This window comes from Schistocerca cancellata, chromosome 6 (genome assembly GCF_023864275.1).
Source record: "Schistocerca cancellata isolate TAMUIC-IGC-003103 chromosome 6, iqSchCanc2.1, whole genome shotgun sequence".
In the NCBI taxonomy this organism is placed as follows: Eukaryota; Metazoa; Arthropoda; class Insecta; order Orthoptera; family Acrididae; genus Schistocerca; species Schistocerca cancellata.
Window position 1 is genome coordinate 38,721,488 of NC_064631.1, and position 25,827 is coordinate 38,747,314.

At 42.1% G+C, this 25,827-nt stretch overlaps 1 protein-coding gene across 1 annotated transcript in view; it reads left to right on the forward strand.

Annotated features, from left to right (window-relative positions):
* The window catches only part of LOC126191195 (sodium channel protein 60E-like), a 339,817-nt gene that overhangs the window by 280,321 nt on the left and 33,669 nt on the right, over positions 1-25,827 (forward strand). The window contains exon 24 of the mRNA XM_049931990.1: positions 10,080-10,234. Coding sequence (XP_049787947.1) covers positions 10,080-10,234 — 155 coding nt within the window. The remainder of the gene's footprint in view (positions 1-10,079; positions 10,235-25,827) is intronic.

The following is a 25,827-nucleotide window of genomic DNA, read 5'->3' on the forward strand; positions in this document are numbered from 1 at the left end:
CTGTTCCATGTTTGTTGTGACTACATATCAGGCATTATAAGAAAAGATTATGAACCATATTCCAGCTAGTAGGACTCTGGCTTTTGGAGAAGTAGATTTGTCTACCCTGCTAGCTGAGTAGTTTATTATATGGGTAAATTCAAGTAACTTACTATGTTCCAGTTCCCACATATCCTCATTGATTGGGTATCATTGTGTGTTTTGTCCTTTGGTTTTAGGAGACAGTTGATGTTTCTTGCAAGGATTATATGCTGCTAATCTTTTACAAATTTATGTGTCAAAGAATTCCAATCTCTTACATTTGTTATTTCCAGAGAAATTATAAATATTAATAATCCTCATGTTGTTGACAGTGACAGTGATGCCAATGCTGTTTGGAAATTATTTCTATATGACACTGGTATTGATTGCAGTTATTACACATGCTGAAGTACAACAAACACTTTTTATTACATATTAAGGATGGGTACATGATTATCACTTGACATTTGACAAAACCAGGTTGTCATAAAGTTGTAGACACACACCAAAAAAAATAATCTAGATTGTTCTTGGTCTTGCATGTTCTTCAGCATCCATGTACAGGCAATCCAGAGATTGTCCAAATGAGATCCAATAAGCACCCTGGTCACATATGTACAACATCAGCAAGGTACATACTAGGGCACAGCATAGTATGAAGTGAATTTATATGGAAAGGTTTTATTTCTTCCATGATGCCAGAGGCTAGGCCCAAGTGACTGTTCATGGGGTCTCTTATCAAATGCAGGTGAAGTTTTTGGTAGTGTGTATTGCAGACAATCAACCTCACTGTCTCCTCCCCATTTAACTGACCTATAAGGATTCCAGTCCCCAAGATGCAGGCCAAACACGTGATGAAACTCTCTAATAGATTTATCTGGCAAGGGCATCTGTTCAAAGTGAAATACACCACGCTGACGTCTTCCAGACAGGCCGGCGGACTGAACATGCCTGACATTAACCGAAAGTGTGCTGCGTTATATATTAAACGAATCACCCATTTGTTGGACACGGAACCTCTCAGCGAACCAGTTGGCTCTTCCGAACCTCACAACCCACCGATACGCATCCACCCATTGATGTAGGTAAAATACATTACAAACTACGACATGTCAAGCAGTTTTTTCTTGAAGTAAGCTATATTGATGGACATTATTTCACGCAGGATTTACCGACGACGCACCTGTTATTAAAAAGATGGACGTCTCCAATAGTCTGAAATCCTATTGAACTTAAATACCCGAGTGTTCATTGAAAGGCAGTTTGGGACAACATAAGTTTAACCGTCCACACTGCTGAAGTGGCGTCCACATGGTATAAAGTGGTGAACGATGTTATACCCACTAATGAAAGGTTGCATAGAATCGGTTTAAGTGACAGTGATAAATGCGTCTGCTGTGGCCTGGTCGACACCTTACGCCATCGCTTCACTTGTGGCGGTCATCTCATTAACTGGAAATGGGTGCAGCAGAGGCTGGGCCTGATTACCCGCAGCAGCCCAGCCAGCCACTGCACCGACATCCTGCTCTGGCCGGACGCGAAACATTTTCCCGCTACCAAGAACAACACCGTGATGTGGATGTTAGGACAGTTTGTGACATATATCATCATCCACAATAGTGAAGATAATCTCATTAGTTTTGAGGCTTACATGAGAACGGCACACTGGAAGATGAAACGTTACCCAAATTTCAGGAAGATTTTTGCTAACATGTTGGACATAATTTTTGAAAAACAAGGCGTAGGGTAATTCTCGATGCCGGAAATGGCACAAATCACATGCAAGACTATGTAGCGAACAAAATACACAACGAGTAAGGGGTTATACCAGTTCCTAGGACTACTCCCGACTTCTCAATGGTGTAGTTAACTTCATTATGACGTTTTCCTTAATTTATGTACCTGTGCATCTCTTGTTATCCGTTTGTGTGCTCCAAATGACTTTGAGTTTGGACGGTTATGAATCAAATGACAGAACTGTCATTTCAGTTAAGACAATCAATTATATATATATATGTTTGCGTTTCGGATCTATGTCTCTGTCTGGACTGAAGAGGCTACTATTTATGTTCTATTTTGTAAGCTTACAAATGGCACTATATTGAAATGTGTTCTTCAGTCTATTGTAGGATACAATTCGTGTAGAATCAGTTCCAGCACTTCAATATTTTGTTTTTGTGCTTATGTACATATATGGTTGTTTTAATAAAGAAAAAAAAAAGGGTGAAATGTCCATTGGTAGTAGGACTGCCATACTATTAGGGGAGGTGTGGGTTGGGTTTGATGTGCATCTTGATGTCAGCAGATATCTGTGATTGCACTGTATCCTCTGCTTGCATTGGGGACACTGTCATGATACTGGAGCTAGCTAGTACAGGTATTCCGGTCTCATGGTACTCTCACTAGGAGTCATTGGTCCTGGAAGTGGGAAGGATTCTGACTCCATGGGGAGGGGGGGGGGGGGGGAGCAGGGGAGGGCCTTCATTCAGTGCAGTTGGACCAGTTGTCTCTGTGTGGCAGATAAAGTTGTAATACGCTGACTCTGAGGCCATTGGTGGTAGGCTTGAGATGGAAGCTACAAGGCATGGGTGCAGCTGGTTTGCTTGCGGAACCAGCATGGTATGATTAGCTTTCAGCTGAACATCTGTTGTCTCCATATGGATCTGATGATACCTGATTCTCATCCTGGAACTCTCCCAAAGATGTGATTCCATACCTCTGTGCCCAGAGAATTTGGAGAGGGGGCAGTGTTGAAATTCTGAGTCCGATGATGAAAATGATCTTCATGAGTTCCAGTTGGGCTTAATGTGGTTGAATGGGAGCACCATTTTATGAAGATACATCAGTTTCATCAGTATTTTGCTATGCTGCATTTGATGTTTTAATCAGTTTTATAGAAGATACAGTACCTTCATCAAAATATTGTTGTGGCGCATCTGCCATTTCAAAGGTATTTGCTACTGCTAACACTTCCCCAGTTGAATTGTTAATTTCAATACTTCTGCAGAAACTTCTTTATCAAGTGCATAAGTAATTATTGCAGGTAGATGACACTCTAATGATTTGGCATAGGATTTTTTACAACTTTGATTTGCACACAAAAATTGACACTTTTAGATCAGCATTTTAAGATCATCTACCCATGCAGCATATGACTGATTTGCCTTCTTCCAACAGTGGAAAAATGAGAGGTAAGCTGCTGTAACATGTGTTTGCTGCTCATAATTCTTACACAGAAAACTGTGAATTTCTGGCAATTCAAAACAATCAAGTTTGGAGAGAGGACCTAATATTATAAAAGACACATTACTTGGTTGCTGGTAGATAGTAGAAAAGCATGCTGTTTAAGTCAGTTGTGCTACTCACCCAGAAATAGAGCTGTAGACATGTGTAATATAAGTCCCACTCTTAATCTTGTGGATGAAATGGTAGTGGTGGATGCTGTTCTGACTCGGATGAGCTGCTGTAGTATAAGCTGTGGCTGTTCCTTAAATTGCTTTTGCTGGCTTTGTTGATACTTGAGATTTGCTTTTGTAATTGCTCTTGTGCAGCTGTTTCCTATGAAGTTGCAGCTGTAGCTGCCACAGTTTTATGAATTCTGGAATGATAACCAATTAACTTAATTTGTTGTTAAAACCCACACACTAAGTTCAAATCCTCATTGCTGATATTACATCTGATAAAGTGCAACAAACACTCTTTATTATGCAGTAAGGATCAATACACAATTATCACTTGACAGTTCATAAAACCTGTCTACACTGGACCATAATAAAGTCATAGACATACACCAAGAGCGTTGAGATAGTTTGTGGTCGCACAAGTACGTCAGCTTCTGTGTATTTGCAATACAAAGAGTCATCCAGTAGAGATCCCATGAGCAATCTGATCACATATGCACAGCATCAGCAAGGTAGATACCAGAGTACAGCAGGATATGGAGTGAGTTCATGGTAGCAAGAAGAATACTTCTATTTGCTGCACGACATCAGAGACCAAGCCCATGTGATGGCTTGCAGGCATCTCTTATTGGCCGCAGCTGAAGTTATTGGGAGTGTATGTCGCGGGACTGTTGACCTTGCTGCATGAGGGCACAGATACAGCAACACTTCCCATTTATACCCCACTTCCTGGATTTGTTGTGGCATTATATCCTTTTTTTGCTCTACTTTGAATGACGGTCACTACTTATAGTAAGGCAAAATCTGTCAGCATCTTATGAAAAATCTTTCAGGCTGTTTAGTTAAAGTGATTCTCATATTTTGTTAATGTTGAGTGTTACTATTTCATAGGCTTGAAGTGTTATCATATCTGAATATTCAGAGTGATTTAATGTTTGTCATGGCAGAAACTGCCCAAAGTTTAGTATCTTCTTAACATCCATTTCTGGGCTCCAATATCTGCTCTGCTCCTCTCATCTTGTTGAAAGGTCATTGTTACTAATACTGTTATTTCAGGGATTTCAGTCATTCCTGCATCTTTGTCAATCCCTCAAATTTCATGTGCCCAGTCTCATGGCAGATTTTGATTATATCATTATTCTTACTAATTTCTTATTTTCTTTCGTGAAGTTGTGCTTCATTATGCTAGAAGATTCTCTGTTTGTGTTGTCCTTGGACTGAACACAGTTTCCACAGCCTTGCTTAATATTAGGTGCGTTTTTCTGTTTCAGAATTCACTGGTGTTTTTGCACTTTGTTTGCCTATCTTTAGCTTTTTGTAGATCCTCTGTTACATTTTTGGACTTTTTGTTGTGGCGTCGAGCTCTTGTATCTGATTCTGTTTGTTGTTTGATATGACTTCATGTATCTTTTTCTTTTCTACATCTAGTGGCTGCTAAGATATTTGTTTTTGTTCCTGGTGCAACATTTCCTCTGTTGGTTCACTGATTTCCCCATGTTCAGAACATTATTTCAGGTATGGTCATTGTTGACCTTTGTGGTGATTCTTTTGCAATTTTATGTTTGTTGGCTTTTGCCTCATAGGTTAATGGTAATCTTGGAATTTGACTCAGGTACCTTTGTATACATTGTGCTTGTATGGGACCAATTGGGTCATGTGCTGCATGAGTTTGCATCTGAGGATTGTATGTCATGGTAATCCTGTGTGTACATACAATTATTAAGAGGGTATCTGTTTTTGTTGTCCTGTTTTCAATTGTCACACACCATTTAACACAATTAACTGCTGAGTGTTAGAGATCATTTTCAATTAGCAATTCAATTCTTACAAGGGGATGTAGCTGTGTTGATCTGTTTCATTGCTGTTTCGAATTGTAGTTCGACTATTCAGACTGTTCAAAGGCTGCAACCAGCTTATGCAACAGTGTGTTTAAATGTCATTGTTCTGTCACTGGATTCCACAATTCTGTCGCAGAGATCTGTGTCCTTTAGTATAAAATAGACAATATCAAACATTATAGATACAAAAATTCCTACTGTATCTTCAAAAGTCATCTTAACAGATTCTTCTAGCCCTGTTTAGGTATCATGTTATTTGGACTGTAAGGAGTTCTGTTCAAAGGCAAATTTCAGTGTATCATTCCTATTTGGTTAAGCCATTATTGTGTTGTAAATTGGTAGGTGTGAAGTTCAGTTCTTCTAACTATCTAATGCAGTTGCCTTGACATGCTGTACTGATGACATTGACTGTGGTACACAGTGGAGCCTTATGCATCCTTGTGCCACAACTGCCACAAGCAGACTAAACCAGTCGGCTATCTGAGCATAACTCCAGGCCTGACTCATACTGTTGTTGTCACTGATGTCTCCACCTATGATTTCTGAATACTACTATTGGAGCTTTTCCTATGCGCTGTGTGAGAATAGCACCACTGGGGTAATGGAGGTTTGTGGCTAGTGAGTTATCAACTTGGAGGTACCTGTTTGAATCCTGGGGGATGAAGAAATTTCACTGCCAATAGTTGGCCAGCAAGGGGAGGAGAGATGGACACATAGTGTTCACTATCACAAGACACTGCCAATGTGCTAGATTAAATTTCTAACTCTCCACAGTATCTCATCGAGTGTGGGTGTGTGACACTGTTGATAGTTGTGGACATTAACTGGGTAGTCCCCTTGGTGGTATCGAAGAGGTGTAGATTATGTGATGGCACCAGATTTGACTCTCTCTCTTCTGTGATTATCATACAGCACACACAGCCTGAACTCACATTCATTAGAGTTATCTACAGTCTACAGATACACTTAAGACACAACTCTCACACACATTGAGGAAAGGGGCCATTGTGTGTGATGGAAGAGTGCACTTTCAAGTATCCAACTGACCTACCCTTTGCACATCTCTCAGTAAACATTGACAGACCACAATGTCTTTTATCATTTTCTCCCTGTTGAGACAAGCAGAGTCCCTCTGAATTGAGCAACAGGCTTCCCAAGAGACAGTTAGAATCAATTTTTTGCGACATAGTATTTTTCTTGAAGGTTCAGGGTAATGACTACATATTCTGTAGTTCACAACAAGAGATACTTCCTTTTGCTCTCACATGAGATCTCAGTCACTTTTTCTTTTGTAAATTAGAGCACATAATTTGACATTCCTCTGTCTTCTGTTGATATTCTGTTGCCTCATTTTAGTAGTACAATTACCCCTTGTATTTATCTGAGAAAATAATCTCCTATATTCATAATACTTTTCAGGTAACAGCTGGGAAATTAAAATTTGTTTCAAAGAAAATTTGCATGAGATTCTTTAATGGGGCATTGTTCTTTTTGAAATTTTTTTCCTTTCTCCTGCACCTGTTACATGTAGATCTTCATGATGTTTTAACAATAGAGTTTAAATCACATAGCATTTTCGTTTTAAGCCTTACATGAGTCTTTAAGGAAACATGTTTATTCTCACTCTTTTCTGAATTTTAGAGTCTTCCATTTTTTTGTTTTCTAATGATTAAGTATTTACGTTTATGATGCTGGTACAACTCTGCAATGCAGTTCTGTATTCTCTCTCTCTCTCTCTCTCTCTCTCTCTCTCTCTCTCTCTCTCTCTCTCTCTCTCTCTCTCCCTCCCTCCCTCCCTCCCCCCTCTCCCTCTCCCTCCCTCACCCCACTCGCTCCCTCTCCCTCTCTCCCCTCTCCCTCTCCTCCTCCTCTTCCTCCCCCTCCCCCCTCTCTCTTTTTTGTAAAGCACAGAATGTCATATCATCATTTGGGATCATATCAAGACAATAAGTGAATTTGTTTCATGCCTTCTCTCAATTTTTAGAAAAAACTCCTCTGTTTACTTCATCTCTAAAATGATTGGATATGAAGTAAACAGGCATGTCTAAATGAAGCTGTTACTGAGAAAAGTAAAAACTGTATAGCAAGATTTCTTGTTCTACTCACCATAAATTAATGAAGAATAATAGAAGTAAGAGAAAACAATAAAAAAACTTCCAAATCTGATATGAATGGCTTCTAATAACAAATGGACATTTTGCATATACAACATACTGGTGGAAACATCAAATTCAATCAGATTTATTAGGAAAAGAATTATTTACACATTTTACCTTCAGTCATATCAGTATGAAAGTTTGCATCAAGCTCTAGATAACAACTACATCCACATCTACAGAGCTACTCTGCAAATCACACTTAAGTGCCTTGCAGAGCGTTCATCAAACCACCTTCACAGTAATTCTCTTTTATTCCACTCTTGAACAGTGCACAGAAAAAACAAACACCTATATCTGTCCATGAGAGCCCTGAATTCCCTTATTTTATTATGATGATCATTTCTCTATATGCAGGTCAGCATAAACAAAATATTTTCACACTCAGAGGAGGAAGTTGGTGACTGAAATTTTTTGAGAAGATCGTGCCACAGAGAAAAATGCCTTTGTTTTAATAATGTCCACCCCAAATCCTATGTCATGTCTGTGATGCTCTCTCCCTTATTTCCTGATAATATGAGACTTTCTCAATGTACTCCATTAATCCTATCTGGTAAGGATTCCGCACCGTGCAGAAGTACTCCAAAAGGCGATGGACAAATGTAGTGTAGTAGAAACTTTGTGATGATACTATTTCATTTCATTCTTATAAGCATATTCCAGTTTAAGGTTTTTGCAAGCACTGTAAGAACTTGCCACAAGACTGCTCACATTGTAAGTAAAGACACACATTTTTACAGTGGGACAGAGATATCATCACATAGCTGACCACTTACTTTTACCCAAGGCATTGCAGAATGACATTTTAAAAATTTTGAGACAGTTTCCTTGCACCAAACTATGAAAAAAATATCCAGTGAACTTGAGCTCTAAAATGCATGTCTTAAGAACCATGAGCACTTGTTCATCCTTGATTTTGTGAAGCAATCTCTTCTGCTGCAGGCTCTATGCTTCCCATATTTTGGGAGGAGGTGATATGGACGAAAACAAGGAAAAAATGTCCAGTAAACATGGGCTCCTAAAGTGTATACCTTAAGAGCTATGAACACTTGTTCATCTTCGTCATTGTGAAACACATCTCTTTTATTGAATAAGTGCTCATAGCTCTTATGGTATGCAAGTTAGGAGCCCATGTTTACTGGACATTTTTTTCTTGTTCAGTCCAAACTACCTCCTCCCAAAATACAGAAAGAAAAGAGCTTGCAGTAGAAGAGATGTGTTTCACAGTATCGAGGAAAAAAAGTGAGCATTCTAGAGTCCATGTTTACTGGACATTTTTTTCCTTGTTTTGGTGTAAGGAACCTGTCCCCAAATTTTTAAAACAGAATTCTGAAACACCCCGAATATGTTATTATATAAACATCATTAGAAAAAGTAGCTAAGTTATTTTCTCATTAGAAAAACTAGCTAAGTTATTTTCCCATGTTATCCATTATAAATGGAAAAATAATACAAATAGTGAATTTATGTTTTGTACCTCTTGTTTCCATGTAACAAGACTTGCAGTCAGAAAATGTTTATACATGACACAAAGCTTGTTTGTTGTACACAATTACAGCAATACAGGAGCAGCTGATTTTCTGCCATCTTCAGATTACTTGTCCAGCTATAAAGATCTCAGTACAACATTCTACTCCAACTCTATCTAATAAACTCTAAAAATTTTCAGTTTTTTAATGAGCTGTCTGGTTAAATACTATGAATGCATAAGATGAGATTTCAAGAATTTGAAATGTAAATTGATTGATACAGCATATCATTACTGTAAAGAAGATTAACAAACCTTGCACATTTTCTTCTGAGAATTTGCAGAAAATCAATTTCTGCATAGATTTTTTCTTTCATTTACATTTTATCATAATTCGCTGTATGTACAAGTAGAGCCTAGCTTGGACCAGGAATAACTGTACAAAGGACATAGCACACAAACTTTACGGGCAGAAATGTATGAATTGTTTCCTCACAGCCATAGGACACTCTTCACCAGGATAGTGCCACTGTTGTTATTTGTATGATAATTAAAAGTTATTAATGGTGTTTTCATGCTCTGATTTGTAGATGTATTGTTTTTAGGCATCCAGCCACACAGATATTTGCATTTTTATGCACAGTATTTTGACAATGAACCTATTTGTGAGTAATGTTGTCACTGTTTGGACCCCAACCAGAAGGAGAGAAATTGTAGGTGGTATGCTATTATTTGTATCTAATAAAGGGGGATAGAGGTTTTAATTTCAGATTCAACATTTAGCTTTTTAATATCTCATCAGCCACCAGGTTTATCAGGGCCAAAAGCATAAAGAAAAATTATGTTTCACAGAATATTAGTCCAGATGAATCAAAACAAGTGAACACTGGAGCACACAATGAGCATAGGGACTTGAACTCAAGCACAAATAGTGAACAAGCACCAGGCACACCTAAGTCAATACTGATACCATCAGATGATGACAAGTAGTTCAGTCATGGAAATGTTGTGTGTAGAAATGGAACTGTCAGTCCAGCTGGACATTCAAAAAATGTACTATTTAAGAAAACTAATATTTTACCAGCACTGATTCCATGCACTATGCAATAGTTGTTGTATCTAATAGCAAAAGAAATTAAATTCACAAGTAAATTTTTGTGATAAATATTTCTTTTTTTTTTTTTTTACATTTCAGTATGAAGGTGGTGTTCTTGAAATGTTTCTCACTGAAAGTCAGAAGCACTACTATACAGCCATGAAAAAATTAGGCAGGAAGAAACCACAGAAGGTGATTAAGCGACCAATGAATCAGTTCCTAGCGATGTTCTATGACCTGTCAAATTCTAGAAGGTAAGCAATACTCTTGTGCTAGCAAAAGGAAAATTAATTTTACTTTTATTTTATTAAATAGAGAACAGTTTCAGAAGCCAATAGTTATAATGCAGTAATCCCTTATGAAGATATAGAATAATTATGTAATATCAGTAGAGATTTAAAAGTGTGTGTAAGATTATGAATTATCATCTGGTGACATGCAAATGTCCGAAGACAATGACTTCGGAAGTATATCATAATTCTGGGAGGCAACACTTCATAGTCAACCTTTATAAATGGACAGTGGTCTGTGGCAATTCAGTTTTATAACAAAAGCAGCTGCTTGCAAAAGTCTGAAGATCAGTGTTATTTATAAGCAGTGAAAATATATTAGTACTAGCAATATTAATTCTGAAAATGTAATTTCATTTTAGAAGAGCTGCTGAAATTAACTAAGGTAATCACCTAGAGAGTAATTTTTAACAGGTTATTACTATAGAACCTCATTTCATTGGATATGCAGCCCCAGGAGCATTACATATCTGTACTTTGAGTGATAAACTGTAACTCGTGATATATCAACAGTACACTGCTATTAAAACTGTAATGTAAATACTGATGTGTAGGAAAGCTGAATGACTGCTACTGTTGTTGATTGTTGTTAATATTTGTGACTAATGGTCTGCTTCCATAAGGAAAAAAAATCTATTTATATTATATTCATGGAAAAATTTAATATGAACTCTGTAACATGCAAGGGAAATAATTAATTTTTTTTAGCAGTGTGCTTCTAGGTGTTCTGCCAAGTTGTTTCCGTTTTATGCACAATATTTCAATGATCCACCCAGCTGTCTTTTTCAGGTGCTGCAAGTTTTGCTGTGATGTGTACTCAGTGCCTGGACTCCAACTAGACTGTGAACTGCTGTTGGTCTCACACTGCTGTTTATACCATCTTGGGTCCTTGATGCCCACTTTGCCCTCTGATGCTCTTTTGGTTTTTAGAGCTCACACTCATGTTCCTACGAAATGCAAATTTTCTCAGTGTTTTCCAACTCCGGTGGATGTGATGGCCAAAAAGATTTTAATAAATTGAGTGCCGGATGCCAAGTGTTATTTAAATTGGATACATTGTCCTTCTGTATTAGGTTTTCTGATATCATATTTTTGATAGACTCCTTAAGTCTTTTGTCGCTAAAGCTTGGCATTCTCCACAATACAGGTCTCATTGTGTTTCATTTTGTGACTATATTTGCAGCAGTGGTCGGTGGCAGGCAGTTTGCTTAGTTGTTTTTGTCAGATATGTCATTAATGTTTCTTGCACCTCTCCTTGTCTGTTCTGATGGTATGCCCCATGTAAGACATGCCACATTCATGTGGAATGCAATTTTCAACATATCACAGAATACTTTTTATCATTGTTGAAGTTAGCAAAATATAGTTGATGCCATGTTTGCATAAGAGTCTACCGATCTTTCTGCATATTGGGCCAGTATAAGGTAGATGAATGATTATTAGCTACACTTCTTCAGTTTCTGTCACAACCTCTTTCTCGGGCATTCCTGATTTTGTCTGTATAACCCATTCAATTTCATTTTCTGAGTACCCACTCTTTGGAACATTATTCATAAGTTTCGTAATTTTTTGGCAAGTTCTCCTTACCTGAAAGTGCTAGATCTCTATAGACCAGAGTGTTTAGCACCATCTTTCTTTGTGATGGATGGTGATGGCTCAAGGCATGGAGACAGAGGTCAGTGTGTGTAGGTTTTTCTATATATACTCTGTGACCCAGGGATTCATCCATTCTTCTCTTAACTAACATGTCAAGGGAAGGTAGTTGCCCCTCTTTGTTAAATTACATTGTGGATTTTATATTACAGTTGATGGAGTTTAATGATATTTCCTGTGCTTTTTGCAGTGAGAAAAGAGCCCAGGCAAACAATGCAGAGCAAGTTTATTAGAGAATACATAAACAAAATGCTCCTTGTGGGAATGGGTTTTTACAAGAACCAACCATGGAAAGGTTTTCATTATCACTTGATCAACACAACTCTGTGATTGGGCAGATGGTCCCAATAAATGACAAAGTTGAAGTCTGAGTACAATTTGAAGTTGAAAAGTTATAACACAGAGTAATGGTGACAGGCAGTACCAAAGTCCACATCAGTCCTCTGTATAGAGGCAACTTTCTGTTGATGTCGAAGGTAGTCGGTGATGGCTCCACATTGTGGTGGAAGCTGGCAACAGCATGGCATGGGAGATAGTGATGATTTTGTTAGTGAGAGCTCTGATTGACTGACCACTACTGTGGTTGGCCAGAGTCCACCACAGTTTCCTGTGTAGAGGCCACTTCATGGTGATGCCTGAGGTAGTCACTGGTGGCTCCATGTTGCATCAGTGTCTGCAGGTAGCACGGTGTGGGAGATTCTGATGATTTTCTTAGAGAGAGCTCTGACTGATGGACCACTATTGTGCTCAGTGGCTGGCCCATAGGACTCAAAGGAATGGAACAGCTCAGTACAACTCAGTGCTGGCCAGTCTAGTAGACATGTGAGGTTGTATGGCTTTCATCTGCAGGTGTGGTCCCTGTGGTTTTGCTATGTAAGCCATTCACATGATGCTGGTGTGAGGGGGGCTGCTGGTAGAGAGGATAAATGGCCCATACACAGTAACCCTTCCATCCCTGATAACAAGTAGGAGAGGCACACCTCAAAGTCTAAGGTGGCTCTTGCCTCCTTGTCAGCAGCTCATGGAGCTGGCTACCCTGGAGGGCTGTTATTGATATCCACGGGTGTGGGTATCTGGGTCAGGAGAGGGCTGACCTCGCTGGAATCTAGAGGCTGCACAACTTGTTGAGGCAGTAGCTGAGTAGTGTTGTCAACAGTCCCAGGACGCCCCCCAGGGGGTCCACAACTCTTTTGTGGATACGTTCGTAGTGAGAACGGGACCCCGAGCTAGTGTGGCCCTCCTTCCTTTTTGGGCTGCATACCTTTCTTTTCCGCATCCTTCCCCATCCCCCATCTCGCCCCCCCCCCCCCCCCGCCTCTTTTCTTCTCTTTCTCCCCCACTGAGAGTATGTTTTGTGCCTACGTCTGGAGACGGATGCTAAAAAATGTAACACATTCTTCGCTTTCTCTGCTTGCAAGTCTTCGTCCTTCCTTTGTCCTTCTCTTTTCCTTACCTCTTCTCTTTGCCCTTTTCTCCGCTGCGGCGTTTGAGACCTCTCTTCTTTCCTTTACCTTTGTTTTTCCCTTTCTCTTTTTTCCTCCCTGTGCGTGTCTGAAGGCCGACCCACACATTTCCATGCGTAGCTGGTAAAGGGGTAACGCGTAATTCCCCGCCCCGGGTAGACAGGTAGGACGTGTACGTACCCCCTGGTAACGGCCAGGCCCAGGGAGGTGTGATTACCCGAGCTGATACCTTCCAAAACTGCCGATAGGTCCCTCCGTCCGTTTCTCGGGAGGTGTGACCAGAGGTGTGAACAATCACCTAAGGCAGGAGTGCCCTCAGGGAGGGCCCCCACAAGGGAGGAGCGCGCCATCGGAGACGCCGGTAATCATGGGTGATACTTCCACAATGGTTTCTTCATCTTCTACTATGTCTGCGCACAAGTGTAAGTTCAATGAGTCTCAGCCACAGACAGTTCTTCCATTGTTGCCACAGTTCTTTGTTGTTTCTCGGTCTGACGGAGGTCACGACTTCTCCACGGTCAACCCTTTCATTATTCAGAAAGGTGTCGATGCAATTGCAGGTCCTGTAAAGTCTTGTTCCAGATTACGAAATGGCACCTTGTTGTTAGAAACAGTCAGTGCCCTCCAGGCACAAAAATTGCTGTGTACTTCATTGCTACACACCTTCCCTGTCCGGGTGGAAGCGCACCGCACTTTAAATTCCTCACGTGGGGTTGTTTATACACACTCCCTCGATGGGTTGTCTGACAAAGAAATTCAACACTACCTGTCTGACCAGGGTGTAATGGCTGTTCATCAAGTCATGAAAAGGGTTGACACGAACATCGTTCCAACCCGTACTGTCTCCTTGACATCTGACAGAGTTCAACCCCCATCAAAAATAAAAGCGGGCTATGAGATAATCTCTGTTCGCCCTTACATCCCAAATCCTACGCGTTGCTATCGGTGTCAGCGGTTCAATCATACCAGCCAGTCCTGTTCCAATCCGGCCAAATGTGTTACGTGTGGCAAGGATGCCCATGAGGGTGCTCGTCCACCTCCATTCCCTCGTTGCATCAACTGTATGGGTGACCACACTGCTTCCTCTCAAGATTGCCCCATTTTTAAAGACGAAAAGCTCATTCAGGAAATCAGAGTGAAGGAAAAGGTGTCTACCTTTGCTGCTCGAAAATTATTCGTCAGTCGAAAGCCCACTGTGCCTCAGACAGGTAAATACAGCATTGTCCTTGCCTCTCCTCGGCCAACAAAGGAGGTGGCCAGCGCAAAGATCGCCCATTCAACCTCCCCACTTTCGCCTACTCACTCTAAGGCTCACCCTTCATCAGCTTCTGCTCAATCGCGAACCCAAAAGTCAGTCACCCGGACTTCCAAAAAAGAGCTTACACGGGAAGATTTTTTATGTACCCCAAATTCACAACCATCAGTTCCTCCTTCATCTAAACATCCTGTTTCCAAGAAGGCTAATAAGAAACCCAGTTCCTCTCCTTCTCTGCCACAGTGTGTCTCATCTACAGCACCACCTGGTGGTAGCTGCCCTCGACCGTCTTCTTTGTCACCGAGGCGCATTGCTGGTGGCCAATCAACCAGCCGTTCGCTGGTGGCAGGAGCTGCTCCTGAACAACCTATGGATCAGGATCTACTGCCTTCGGCTGACTGTCGTTCCACACTGTCAGTCGCAAGCTCTGAGCTGTCATTGAGTTGAGGGTAACCTTGGCCACATTCTTCCATTTTCTGTTCACCCTATGTCCATTATCCACTGGAATATCCGCGGCATTCGAGCCAATCGGGATGAATTGTCAATCCTCTTACGATCCTACTCGCTGGTCATCATTTATATTCAGGAAACAAAGCTGCGTCCCCACGACCGCTTTGTTTTCCCCCATTTTCAGTCAGTCCGATTTGATCTCCCCTCTGTTGAAGGCACTCCAGCACATGGAGGACTCATGATTATTCTCCATGATACTCTCCATTATCACCCAATCCCCTTAAACACTTCCTTCCAAGCTGTCGCTGTCCGTCTTTCCCTTTCTGGATACACCTTCTCTCTTTGTACTGTATACATTCCATCATCCACACCAATGGCACGAGCTGATCTCCTTCATCTTCTTGGTCAGCTTCCACCCCCCCCCCCCCCTACCCCCCTATTTGCTGGTTGGGGACTTCAATGCCCACCACCCACTTTGGGGATCTCCACATCCCTGTCCGCATGGCTTACTATTGCTAGACGTCTTCCACCAAGCGGATCTTGTTTGCCTCAACACTGGGGACCTTACATTTTTGTCTGCCTCCATGACAAATTTCTCTCATTAGGACCTTTTGGTCGGTACTGTTCTGCTAGCTTGGCGCTTCGAATGGTTCACCCTTGTGGATACACACTCATGTGACCACTTTCCATGTGTCCTTCGATTGCAGCCACACCTGCCATATATGCGACCGTGACACTGGAAGTTTGTCCAAGCCGATTGGACACTTTTTTCATCTCTAGCGACATTCGATGACCGTCACTTTCCTAGTGTCGACGATGAAGTCACTCATATTACAGACATTATTCTTTCAGCTGCGGAACGTTCAAAACCTCGCACCTCCGAATTGCCATGCCCCCCGCCCCTCCCCCCTCCCCCGGTTGCCGTTTAGCTTGGTGGCTGGAGTCCCGCAGTCGTTTAACACCTGCCCAATGCGGTTTCTGAAAGCATCGTTCTGCAGTTGACCATCTTGTTGCCCTCTCCACTTATATCATGAACAATTTTCTCCAGAAACGCAAACAGTAGCAATATTTTTTGATCTGGAGAGAGCATACGATACCTGTTGGAGGACAGGCATCCTCCGCACACTGTTCTCTTGGGGCTTTAGAGGTCGGCTGCTCCCAAGAAAACGGGGTACCCCAGTGCTCTGTGCTAAGTATTGTACTGTTTGCCATTGCTATAAATCCCATTATGGATTGTCTGCTTCCTGATGTGTCGGGCTCCCTCTTTGTGGACGATTTTGCAATCTACTACAGCTCTCAACAGTCCAGCCTTCTTGAACGACGTCTTCAAGGATGTCTTGATTGCCTCCACTCTTGGAGCATCGAAACCGGCTTCTGCTTTTCTCCCAGTAAGACCGTTTGTGTTAATTTTTGGTGTTGTATGGAGTTTCTTCCACCTTCCTTACATCTAGGACCTGTCAACCTTCTGTTTTCGGACGTCGCTAAATTCTTGGGTCTTATGTTTGACAGGAAACTGTGCTGGTCCTCCCACGTTTCCTATCTTTCGGCTCACTGTCTGCGATCCCTCAACACCCTCCGTGTCCTGAATGGTACCTCCTGGGGAGTGGACCGAGTGGTCCTTCTTCGCCTTTATCGCGCCTTAGTGTGATCGAAATTGGACTATGGCAGCATAGTCTACTCCTCTGCTTAGCCGTCTACTCTTCGTCGTCTCGACTCTATCCACCACCGTGGATTACGTTTAGTGTCTGGAGCTTTTTACACCAGCCCTGTGGAAAGCCTTTATGCTGAGACTGCTGAACCTCCGCTGTCCAATTGGCGAGCTGTCCTTCTGAGTCGTTATGCTAGCCATCTGTCTTCCATGCCTGCAAATCTGGCCCATGACATTTTTTTTGACGCCTCCTTGGATTTAGGGTGTGCAGGCCGCCCTTCCTCCCTACTACCACTGGGAGTCCACTTCCGTCAACTGCTCTATTCTCTTTCCTTCCGCTTTCCTAAAACTTTGTTGACAACTTGGGGTACAGCACCGCCTTGGCTCCGTCCCCAGACCTGCCTGCTCCGTGACCTTTGTCAGTTTCCCAAGGATGGTACCCCTTCACTTGTTTATCGTCGGGCATTTGCTGCTCTATGTGCACAAATGAAGGATGCCACATTTATTTACACTGATGGCTCAAAAACATCATTAGGTGTTGGGAGTGCCTATGTTGTTGGCGACACCCCAAATCAATTTCGGCTTCCCGACCAGTGTTCGGTTTATACTGCGGAGCTTTACGCTGTACTCCAGGCTGTCCAATGCATCCGTCGCTATCAGTGGATACAGTATGTTATCTGTTCAGATTCTCTCAGCTCTCTCCTCAGTCTCCAAGCTCTCTACCCTGCCCACCCTCTGGTCCATCGGATTCAGGACTGCCTCCACTTGCTCCACTTGGGGGGCGTCTCTGTGGTGTTCCTCTGGATCCCAGGACTCGTTGGTATCTGTGGAAATGAGGCAGCCGATATAGCGGCCAAGGCTGCAGTCTCTCTTCTTTCAGCCAGCTATTCGCATGATTCCCTTCGCCGATCTACGGAGTGTTTTATGTCGTTGTGTTGCTTTTTTATGGCACGCACATTGGTCGACACTTCCCAATAATAAATTGTGGGATGTGAAAGCTCTTCCCTGTGCTTGGACCTCTTCCTCCCGAATGCGTTGTCGGGAGGAGTTAATTTTAACTAGACTCCAGATAGAGCACTGTCTATTTAGCCATCGACATCTTTTAAGTTGCGATCCTCCCCCACTCTGTCCCCACTGCTCTCAGCTGTGGATGGTAAGACACCTTTTACTTGAGCGCCCCTATTTTACTCCGTTACGCGCCCGTCTACAGCTGTTGTCTGATATATCTTCCATTTTAGCAGATGACAAGCGCTCAGCTGATCACGTTATCAAGTTTATTAGTGCCAGCGAGATAACGTCAGTCATTTGAAGCTCTTTTTGGGAACAACCAACCCCCTTCTATGGTGGTTTTTTAAAGCTTTCCTTCTGTTTTTAGTTTCTCCAATTTTTTGAGTTTTGTTGCCATTGCTGCTGGTTTCCAGTTTCGTTTTTTACCTTTGCCTACGTCACAGACCGGGCGCTAATGACCGTAGCAGTTTTGCGCCCTAAAAAAAAAAAAAAGTCCCAGGACAAGGGGTGTCCAACTGTGGATCAAAAGACTGTAAAGGGCATAGTGTGCATTAGAGATGTACCTGGTTGGTATATTTATGGTGCTTTTAAGTTTCACTTCTAACATGGCATGAACAACAGGTGTGTGACCACAGTGTTGGTAGCTCTTGAAGGAGACCAGCGTCCAAACCCCATACTGTTTGGAGTATCAGTGGCAGTGTAACCACTGAGAAGTGGTGTGTGATCTGGTCAGTTGAGGGATGGAGAATTATGAATGGTGTGGTTTCTTCACTAGGCTTGTTCTGTCTTGTGGGTTGCAATGGTAGAAGTCTAGGGAAAGCCACATTGCTTCGTCCAGAGCATGGTGTTGGTACAGCTTTACCATTATCAGTGACTATGCTTCAAGGAGCTCCTCGATGGAAAAACGTGTGAGCCAGTGCTTGAATCCTTTGGGCAGGGGATGTCGATAATGTGTGACACATCTGAAAACCCACTACCTATCTCAATACCAATTATTCAGGAATATTCCAAAAAAAAGGGCACACAAAATCTGAATGGAGGAGAGACCAAGATGATGACATACCTGGTTGGGCAAATCTTGCCAAGCTGCTGCTGCCTGTTTAGTCCGACAGGTGTTTCATGCCACAACTATGTTGGCAATATCAGTGTCAATCCCATGACGATATACATGTTGCCTAGCCAGCCGCTTGGTTCGAACAATTCTCCTTGTCCCTCATGTATATGTATCACCTGAGGGTGTGTGGACTGCTACGCTAGTTTGACCAGATTCCCCCTGTAGTAATACGATGCCCTCAAGAGTGGATAATTCATTGTGATGATACCAAAAGGGTTGTATTTCCAGGTGATCCATTTGTTTGCAATCTACCAGCTAACCATAGTTCACTAGACAGAGTGCTTCTCAAATTGCTGGGTTCTCAGAGGATTCACATGTGGTAACTGCTGCATCCAAGGGGAAGATAGTCACTGCTTCTTCTCCTTCGATATCTGTGTGGAAACAGACCTCTGGTGCCAGATCGAATTATGGGTCTTGTTTCAGTGATAGGAAAGGATACCAGTGTCTGCATGTTGTGCCATGGAACAATGCTTGTCATCATACAAGTATCTGGACACAAACAATGCCCACCAGTGGAAACAATATGATAATAATAATGAGCGTATGGCATTGGTGGCCGGGAGACCCCTCGCGAGGCCGTTCGGCCACCGCTCCACAAGTTCTTTAATGCCACTACGGCGACTTGCAAGTGAATGAGGATGAAGTGATGATGAACGACACACAACACCCAGTCATCTTGAGGCAGAGAAAAATCCCTGACCCCGCCGGGAATCAATCCCAGGACCCCATGCGCGGGAAGCGAGAATGCTACCGCAAGACCACGAGCCGCGTACAACAATATGTGTTGGCTGGAATATTTGAATCAGCCTTGCATGATGGCAGTAGAGGTTTATGGTCAGTTAGGAGTGCAAACTGCCTGCCATGCATATGAGCATGGAGCTTTTCTGAGGCAAAAACAACAGCCAGGGCTTCCTTCTTGACCTGTCTGTAGTTGCATTGCACCTGCATTAATGTTTTGGAGATGAATGCAATAGTGCATTCCATTCCACCCTGTTGACTTTATGAGGCAGGACCCTGTCCAAGCCATAGTCTGAAGTGTCAGCTGCCAAAATCAATGACTTGGATGGCTCATAGGCCATAAAGCATGTTGGATGGAGGAAAACTCATTTTAGATCACAGGAGGCTTTGTCACACATGGGACCCCAATTCCATTTGACATTTTTTGCATATGGAGGGGTTCCGCTGTGGTTGCTGCATGGGGGATGAATTTCATATAGACATTGAGCTGTCCCAACATAGATTGGGTTTGTTCATTGGTCTTAGGAATTTTCTGGACAGCTCGGGTGTAATGTGACATGTACTTTATTTCTCAGATACATAAGATATATCCTGAACAATTGACATGTGATACAAAAAGCATTTTTCCTTGTTGCACTTGAGATTGACCTCCTGGAGAACAGCAAATAAGGCATCTAGGTTGCTCACTAAGTCCTTAGCATTTTTACCTGTGACAATAATATGTCATGACAGTTGGCCATTCTAGACACATTCTTTGTCAGATTTTGCAAGTTCAGTTGAAAAATAGCTGGGCTGTTCACAGTACCAAAAGGTATCATGTTAGACTAGAAAAGGCACCTTGTCTAAGGGGAGTTGAAGGTATGCATCTCTTAAGTCAGTCTTTGCAAAGATCTTGTCCCCTGGCAAGATGTGCCAGCATGTCTTCAAGTTTGGGAAAGGATAGGTGCCAGTGACATACTGGGTGTTCATCATGGCCTTGAAGACTCTGCAAATACTAAGTAACCCATTTGGTTTTTCCACAGTGATGAACGGGGTACCCCACTGACTGTTAGGGATTACAGTCAGGATGTCCTCATCTTCCAGGACCTGGAACCCTTTCTGAAGCTCACCCTTGACTACAAAAAGAATATTATGCACATTAAAGAAACAGGGTTTAGCCAACAGGAGTAGGGCAACATGAGCCTCAATCCCTGTGATGCTGGTAGACAGCTAGGTGAAAATAGATTTGTATTTGTTGCGTAAGTCCCATAAATATAAGCTGGTCATAGATAACTGAATAATGTTGGCAGAATCATAAACTTCCAAACCCAAGGCATTGAAAAGATCTAAACTGAGAATGTTCATGGCCCCCCGTTGTAGTAATAACAAGAATGAATGTCATGAGGGCAGCTGCCTGTTACTGTCCCAAGCATCGTACTGGCCTTTGACTTCAGTGGTGCCACTGGTGTAACTTTGGAGTCGTTTGAGAAATGCCTGAAGCAGAGAGAAGCCTAGGTATGATAAGTCTCCCAGTCATCAGTGGTCATTGAAGAACTTGTATCAGTTTGAAAAACCACAGGAATGGCATTGAAGTCCACTGTAAGAGTTAAGAGTCTATTGGAAAAGGGGAGTATGGCCTGGACGTACAGGACATCCAGAGAGTAGTCATCTAGCACCACATCTAACTCTGAATCTCAGGGGTGAGACCTGGATTTCCTAGTCAAAAAATGCACTTTTTCCTGGGTGAAAATACACTTTTCCCATATTAAGTGACTCTATACTTTCCCTCAGAATTGTAAACACATATATGCATATTTTCATATTACAAAGGTATACATTCAGATTCCACCAAACACAGCACATTAGTTTCCAAAGCATTGAAATCAAGATTGTGATTCGCTTTTGTAACCCAATCATAGCTCATGTCACATGATCTCAGCAGCCAATGATAGCAGGTACTCAGAGAGCATAGGACACATGATGTAGCATGAGCACACGAATAGGAAAAGTTAATGGTTTAAACTAATATGCATAGTGTAGCTACAAGAAAAGCTAAGCTTTCACGTATAATATTGGTCTTTTTTTGTGTGTGTTGCACTTTAAGATACATCACATAAATGTGCCAGTAAAATTTTAATTAATGCCATAAATGTCTGGTCTTCTGGGCTTGAAATTCTTCTAAGTGGCTGGCCCTCAAAGTGTTAATCCTTAAATGAAAATTAAACACTCTTTGGCTCCAGAAATTCTGGGCACGTGAGCATGTTCACACACTTAAGATAATTCAACTTGCGTAAAATTAAATTTACCTTGAAAGTAATGCTCTTCAAACCACCATCTGCAGTATTTGCCTGCAACTTGTTAGAATTCGTTTCAGCAGTTGTCAGAGAGCACCAGAGAATGGCGTTCACTAAGAGATCATACATTATGTTATAAACAAAGCAGGATGTCAGAGGATACACCAAGAGCATCAGAATTTCATAAATCACACTAAAATGCATAATTCGACTTAAAGTGCACATTCGTATGTCCAGATTCACAAAGAAGTAGGCTGCAACCTGATATTAAACTTTTCAGTGTGGTTTTTGAGATGCAAATTCTCTTGGAGTACCAGTACTATATTATCTCATGTTTGGTTCTTTATTATGGCATAAGGCCATATGCGATACAAGATAAAAACTTGCACTCGAAATTCAGCAAACAGCTGGCACCAGCCAATAGTGTTTCAAATGAATATACTGTCTCTGCAGAAAAGATTAATAAAAGCTAAATTTCTTTAGCTAATCGACAAAAATAACTTCATTGTTCTACAACTCAGACTGCCCTGCGAATGTGCAAATTTGGTAGCTTGGGCACACCATAAAAATTTTTCTGGTTAGCATCTGGCTGCTTGTTGCTGCTGCTGATACAGCTAACAGCCATGCTTCAAGTAGCCAGAAGTGGGAGAAGGTACTGCTCAAATGTGAGTCAAAAGCACAAGTACGAGCCCACCAGCAATTGCTCAAACAACTGTTGCGGCCAGCCGCTGTGGCCGAGAAGTTCTAAGTGCTTCAGTCCGGAACCGTGCGACTGCTGTGGTCGCAGGTTGGAATCCTGCCTCAGGCGTGGATGTGTGTGATGTCCTTAGGTTAGTTAGGTTTAAGTAGTTCTAAGATCTAAGGGACTGATGACCTCAGATGTTAAGTCCCATAGTGATCAGAGCTATTTGAACCAACTGCTGTAATGTCATGCTCACTGGAAGCAGTTTGTTATTATGTAGTATTGCATAGTCTTTGACCTAAAGCCTTCGACACATTTTGCTGTTGGCTGACGCTTGTGCGTACACTGTGTTTTGTTGTTGTAAGTGGTGCACATCATTTGGAATTTAAGTTTTATTTTGTTTTTTTTTCCCATCGTTTATGTTTTATTGTTGCATTATTATTCTGCAGTAGTGGGCTAAAGTAAAATTCTTTGTTAGAGTATCAGTTCTAACCAGTCAAAACTACAAAAATTTAACTGAAAATTAAAACAATTCAAAATTCTCAGAATTCTAAAAAATTCCCAGGTTTTTCCTTGTTTTCTCCCAGGTGAAAAAATTCCCAGATGTCCCGGTTGTCCCATGATGTATACATCATGTAAGACGGATGCAATCTACTTTCATCCTGAGGGATGACTGACAGACTTCTACTTTGTGTTCCGTTCAGCCACAGGTTGAACAATAGGCTCAGCAGTAATAGCACTGTTGGTGTTCATGCATTGTGAAACAAGTGGTGCAAGTGGGCAGCTGCTATGGGCTTCACACACCCGCAGGAGTCTTGTCCATAATAGTTGATTCAGGTGGGAGAGAACCAAGACTGGGACTCGAATTGGTGAGTCAGATGGGCAGCAAACACCTGGGAGGGGTCCTGCAATGCTGATGAAAATCTAAGAGATGGTTCGAAGGCCCTAATGATGGGGAGGTATGTACCCAGTTTTCCTCGAGCTGGAGGCAGTCATTGGAAAGACTGTCATCTAGCGAGCAGAAGGTCCTGATGATGGTGAGGTACGTATCCAGTTTTCCTTGAACTGGAGGCAGTCATTGGAAAGACTGTCATCTAGCAAGCAGATGAGGACCATGTCACAGACTAGGGATTCTGTGTATGATTGTTTATATTGAGGTTTGCACACTGGAACCTGCAGTCTCTGGACAGACCCTGCAACTTGGCTACTCCCTGAGTGTATTGCACCTGGAAAATTTATGACAGGCAGATGCAACATGCACTTGAGAATCAAAATATTCAAGGAGGCATGACTTCAAACGTTCATTTAGGAGAGCATAGGGCTCAAGCTCTGGGTTGACCTGCTGCAGGAAGTGTTATATTTCAGAGCCTTCAAATGTCAGAAAGAATGGGTGTGCTGAGCGTCATCTGTGATACCAAGGACCAGAAAATATTGCTCCATTGTGGCCGCATAGTTTGCCCACGGCTCGATCTTTTTGTCGAACAGCTGGAATGATGGAGGCACTGTTCGGAATCCTTTCATTAGGGAACTGATGCATGACAGGCAATTGGAGAGTTCAGGAGATGTTGTGCCAATGGCAGCCACCTTCTTGACCATCACTTGCATGGCTTGTAGCATATTCTGGAGCAGCAGTAATACATGGCAATAAAGTCTGATGGGTTAGATACACTGGAATGTGAAGTCAGAATCAGCACATTCGCTGCTTGGAAATCACACAAAAGAAAATATTGTCTACCTGCGTAAAAACCTGCAGTTACAGCTACCCCATTGGCAACTGATACGTTCCACGCCAGTGGAGACACAATGAGATCACAGCCCAGGTAAACAATGCAAAACAAGTTTGTTACAGAACATGTAAATGAGAATCTCATTTTTGGAGTGAGTTGTTATGAGAACTGTTCATAGTGAAGTATGGCACTTGATTGACCCAATTCTGTTATTGGGCAGACGGCCCCAATAAATGACGAATTTAACGTCTGAGTTCCCTTTGGTGTTGAAAAGTTGCAACACAGTAACAGTGATTGCCAGTACTGAAGTCCCCCGCAGTCTCCTTTTACAAGGTCACATCCTCACAATGCCTGAGGTAGTCACTGGCAGCTCCATGTTGTGGCGGTGCCTGGCGGTAGCATGGCAAGATTCTGATGATGGACTACTACTGTGGTTGGTGGCTAGTCCAGATGACTTAGAGGTATGAAATAGCCTGGCACACTTGTCACCAGTCTAAATACCCTGGCGTCACCAGGATACATCTGGATCTATTTGCGGCCAAATGACCCCACAGAAGGAAGCAAGTCTGTGGGGCCAGCAACCTCTGGTGGTGCTCAAATTGCTGCCTGTCAGCCCAGTGGGTGAGTGAGGTCTTCTGGTTGTTGTGAGCACATTTGGCCCCTGTGTCTTCACTGTGTAATCCAATCGCATGATGGTGGTGTGAGAGAGGTAGAAAGGATGAATGGCCCACATACAGCATTTAAATGTTCCAGGAACTCTTGAAGCTTTTAACCTCCCTGTTGCCACACTATAAATGGTACTGATAGAATAATATTGATTCAAATTGGTGGGTGCTAGTGCTTCAAATTGTTCCATGAATAAGTTTGTAATAACAAGTGATAAACAACTATCCACCACCTCATTATCAGTTTGTTTACAGTGAGGCCAGTGTCATGGTGCAAATGCTAAGGGATAGCATAATTAAGGAGTCTACTGAAATTAAGATGTCAAAAACGTAATTTACAGGGTTGGCAGTTAGAATTTAAATAACGTTTGGGGTCCAGCACTCAGTATATTAAAATCTCCATAGCCATCACATCCACCAGAGTTGTAAAGTGCTGAGAGAATTTGTGTTTCACAGAATATTAGCATGAGCTCTGAAAAACAAAATAGCATCAAATGACATGGGGAATTGAACTCAGCCATATACAGTAATGTGAGACCAACAATAGTTCACAGTCTGGTTGGAGTTCAGACAGCATGTCACATAACAGTGAAACTCAAAGAACCTGAAGAAAATGGCTGGATTTGTCATGTAAATATTGCCCATAAAATGGAAACAACAACTCAGCAGAATGCCCAGATGCACACTATTAATCATTTTTGCCAAGAAAACCTGAGACATCACATTAAATGTTTTGTCTTCATTGAGCCACAAAAGTTAAATGTTTTGGTTTCATATCCTTCTGTTCTTGTAACGGCTAGGTATCCCAACACTTGCCTTAAACTTTTGTGAATGTCTGTTGTAGAAGCAGATGTGCTTACTTCATTCGGTTGTGCATCTGC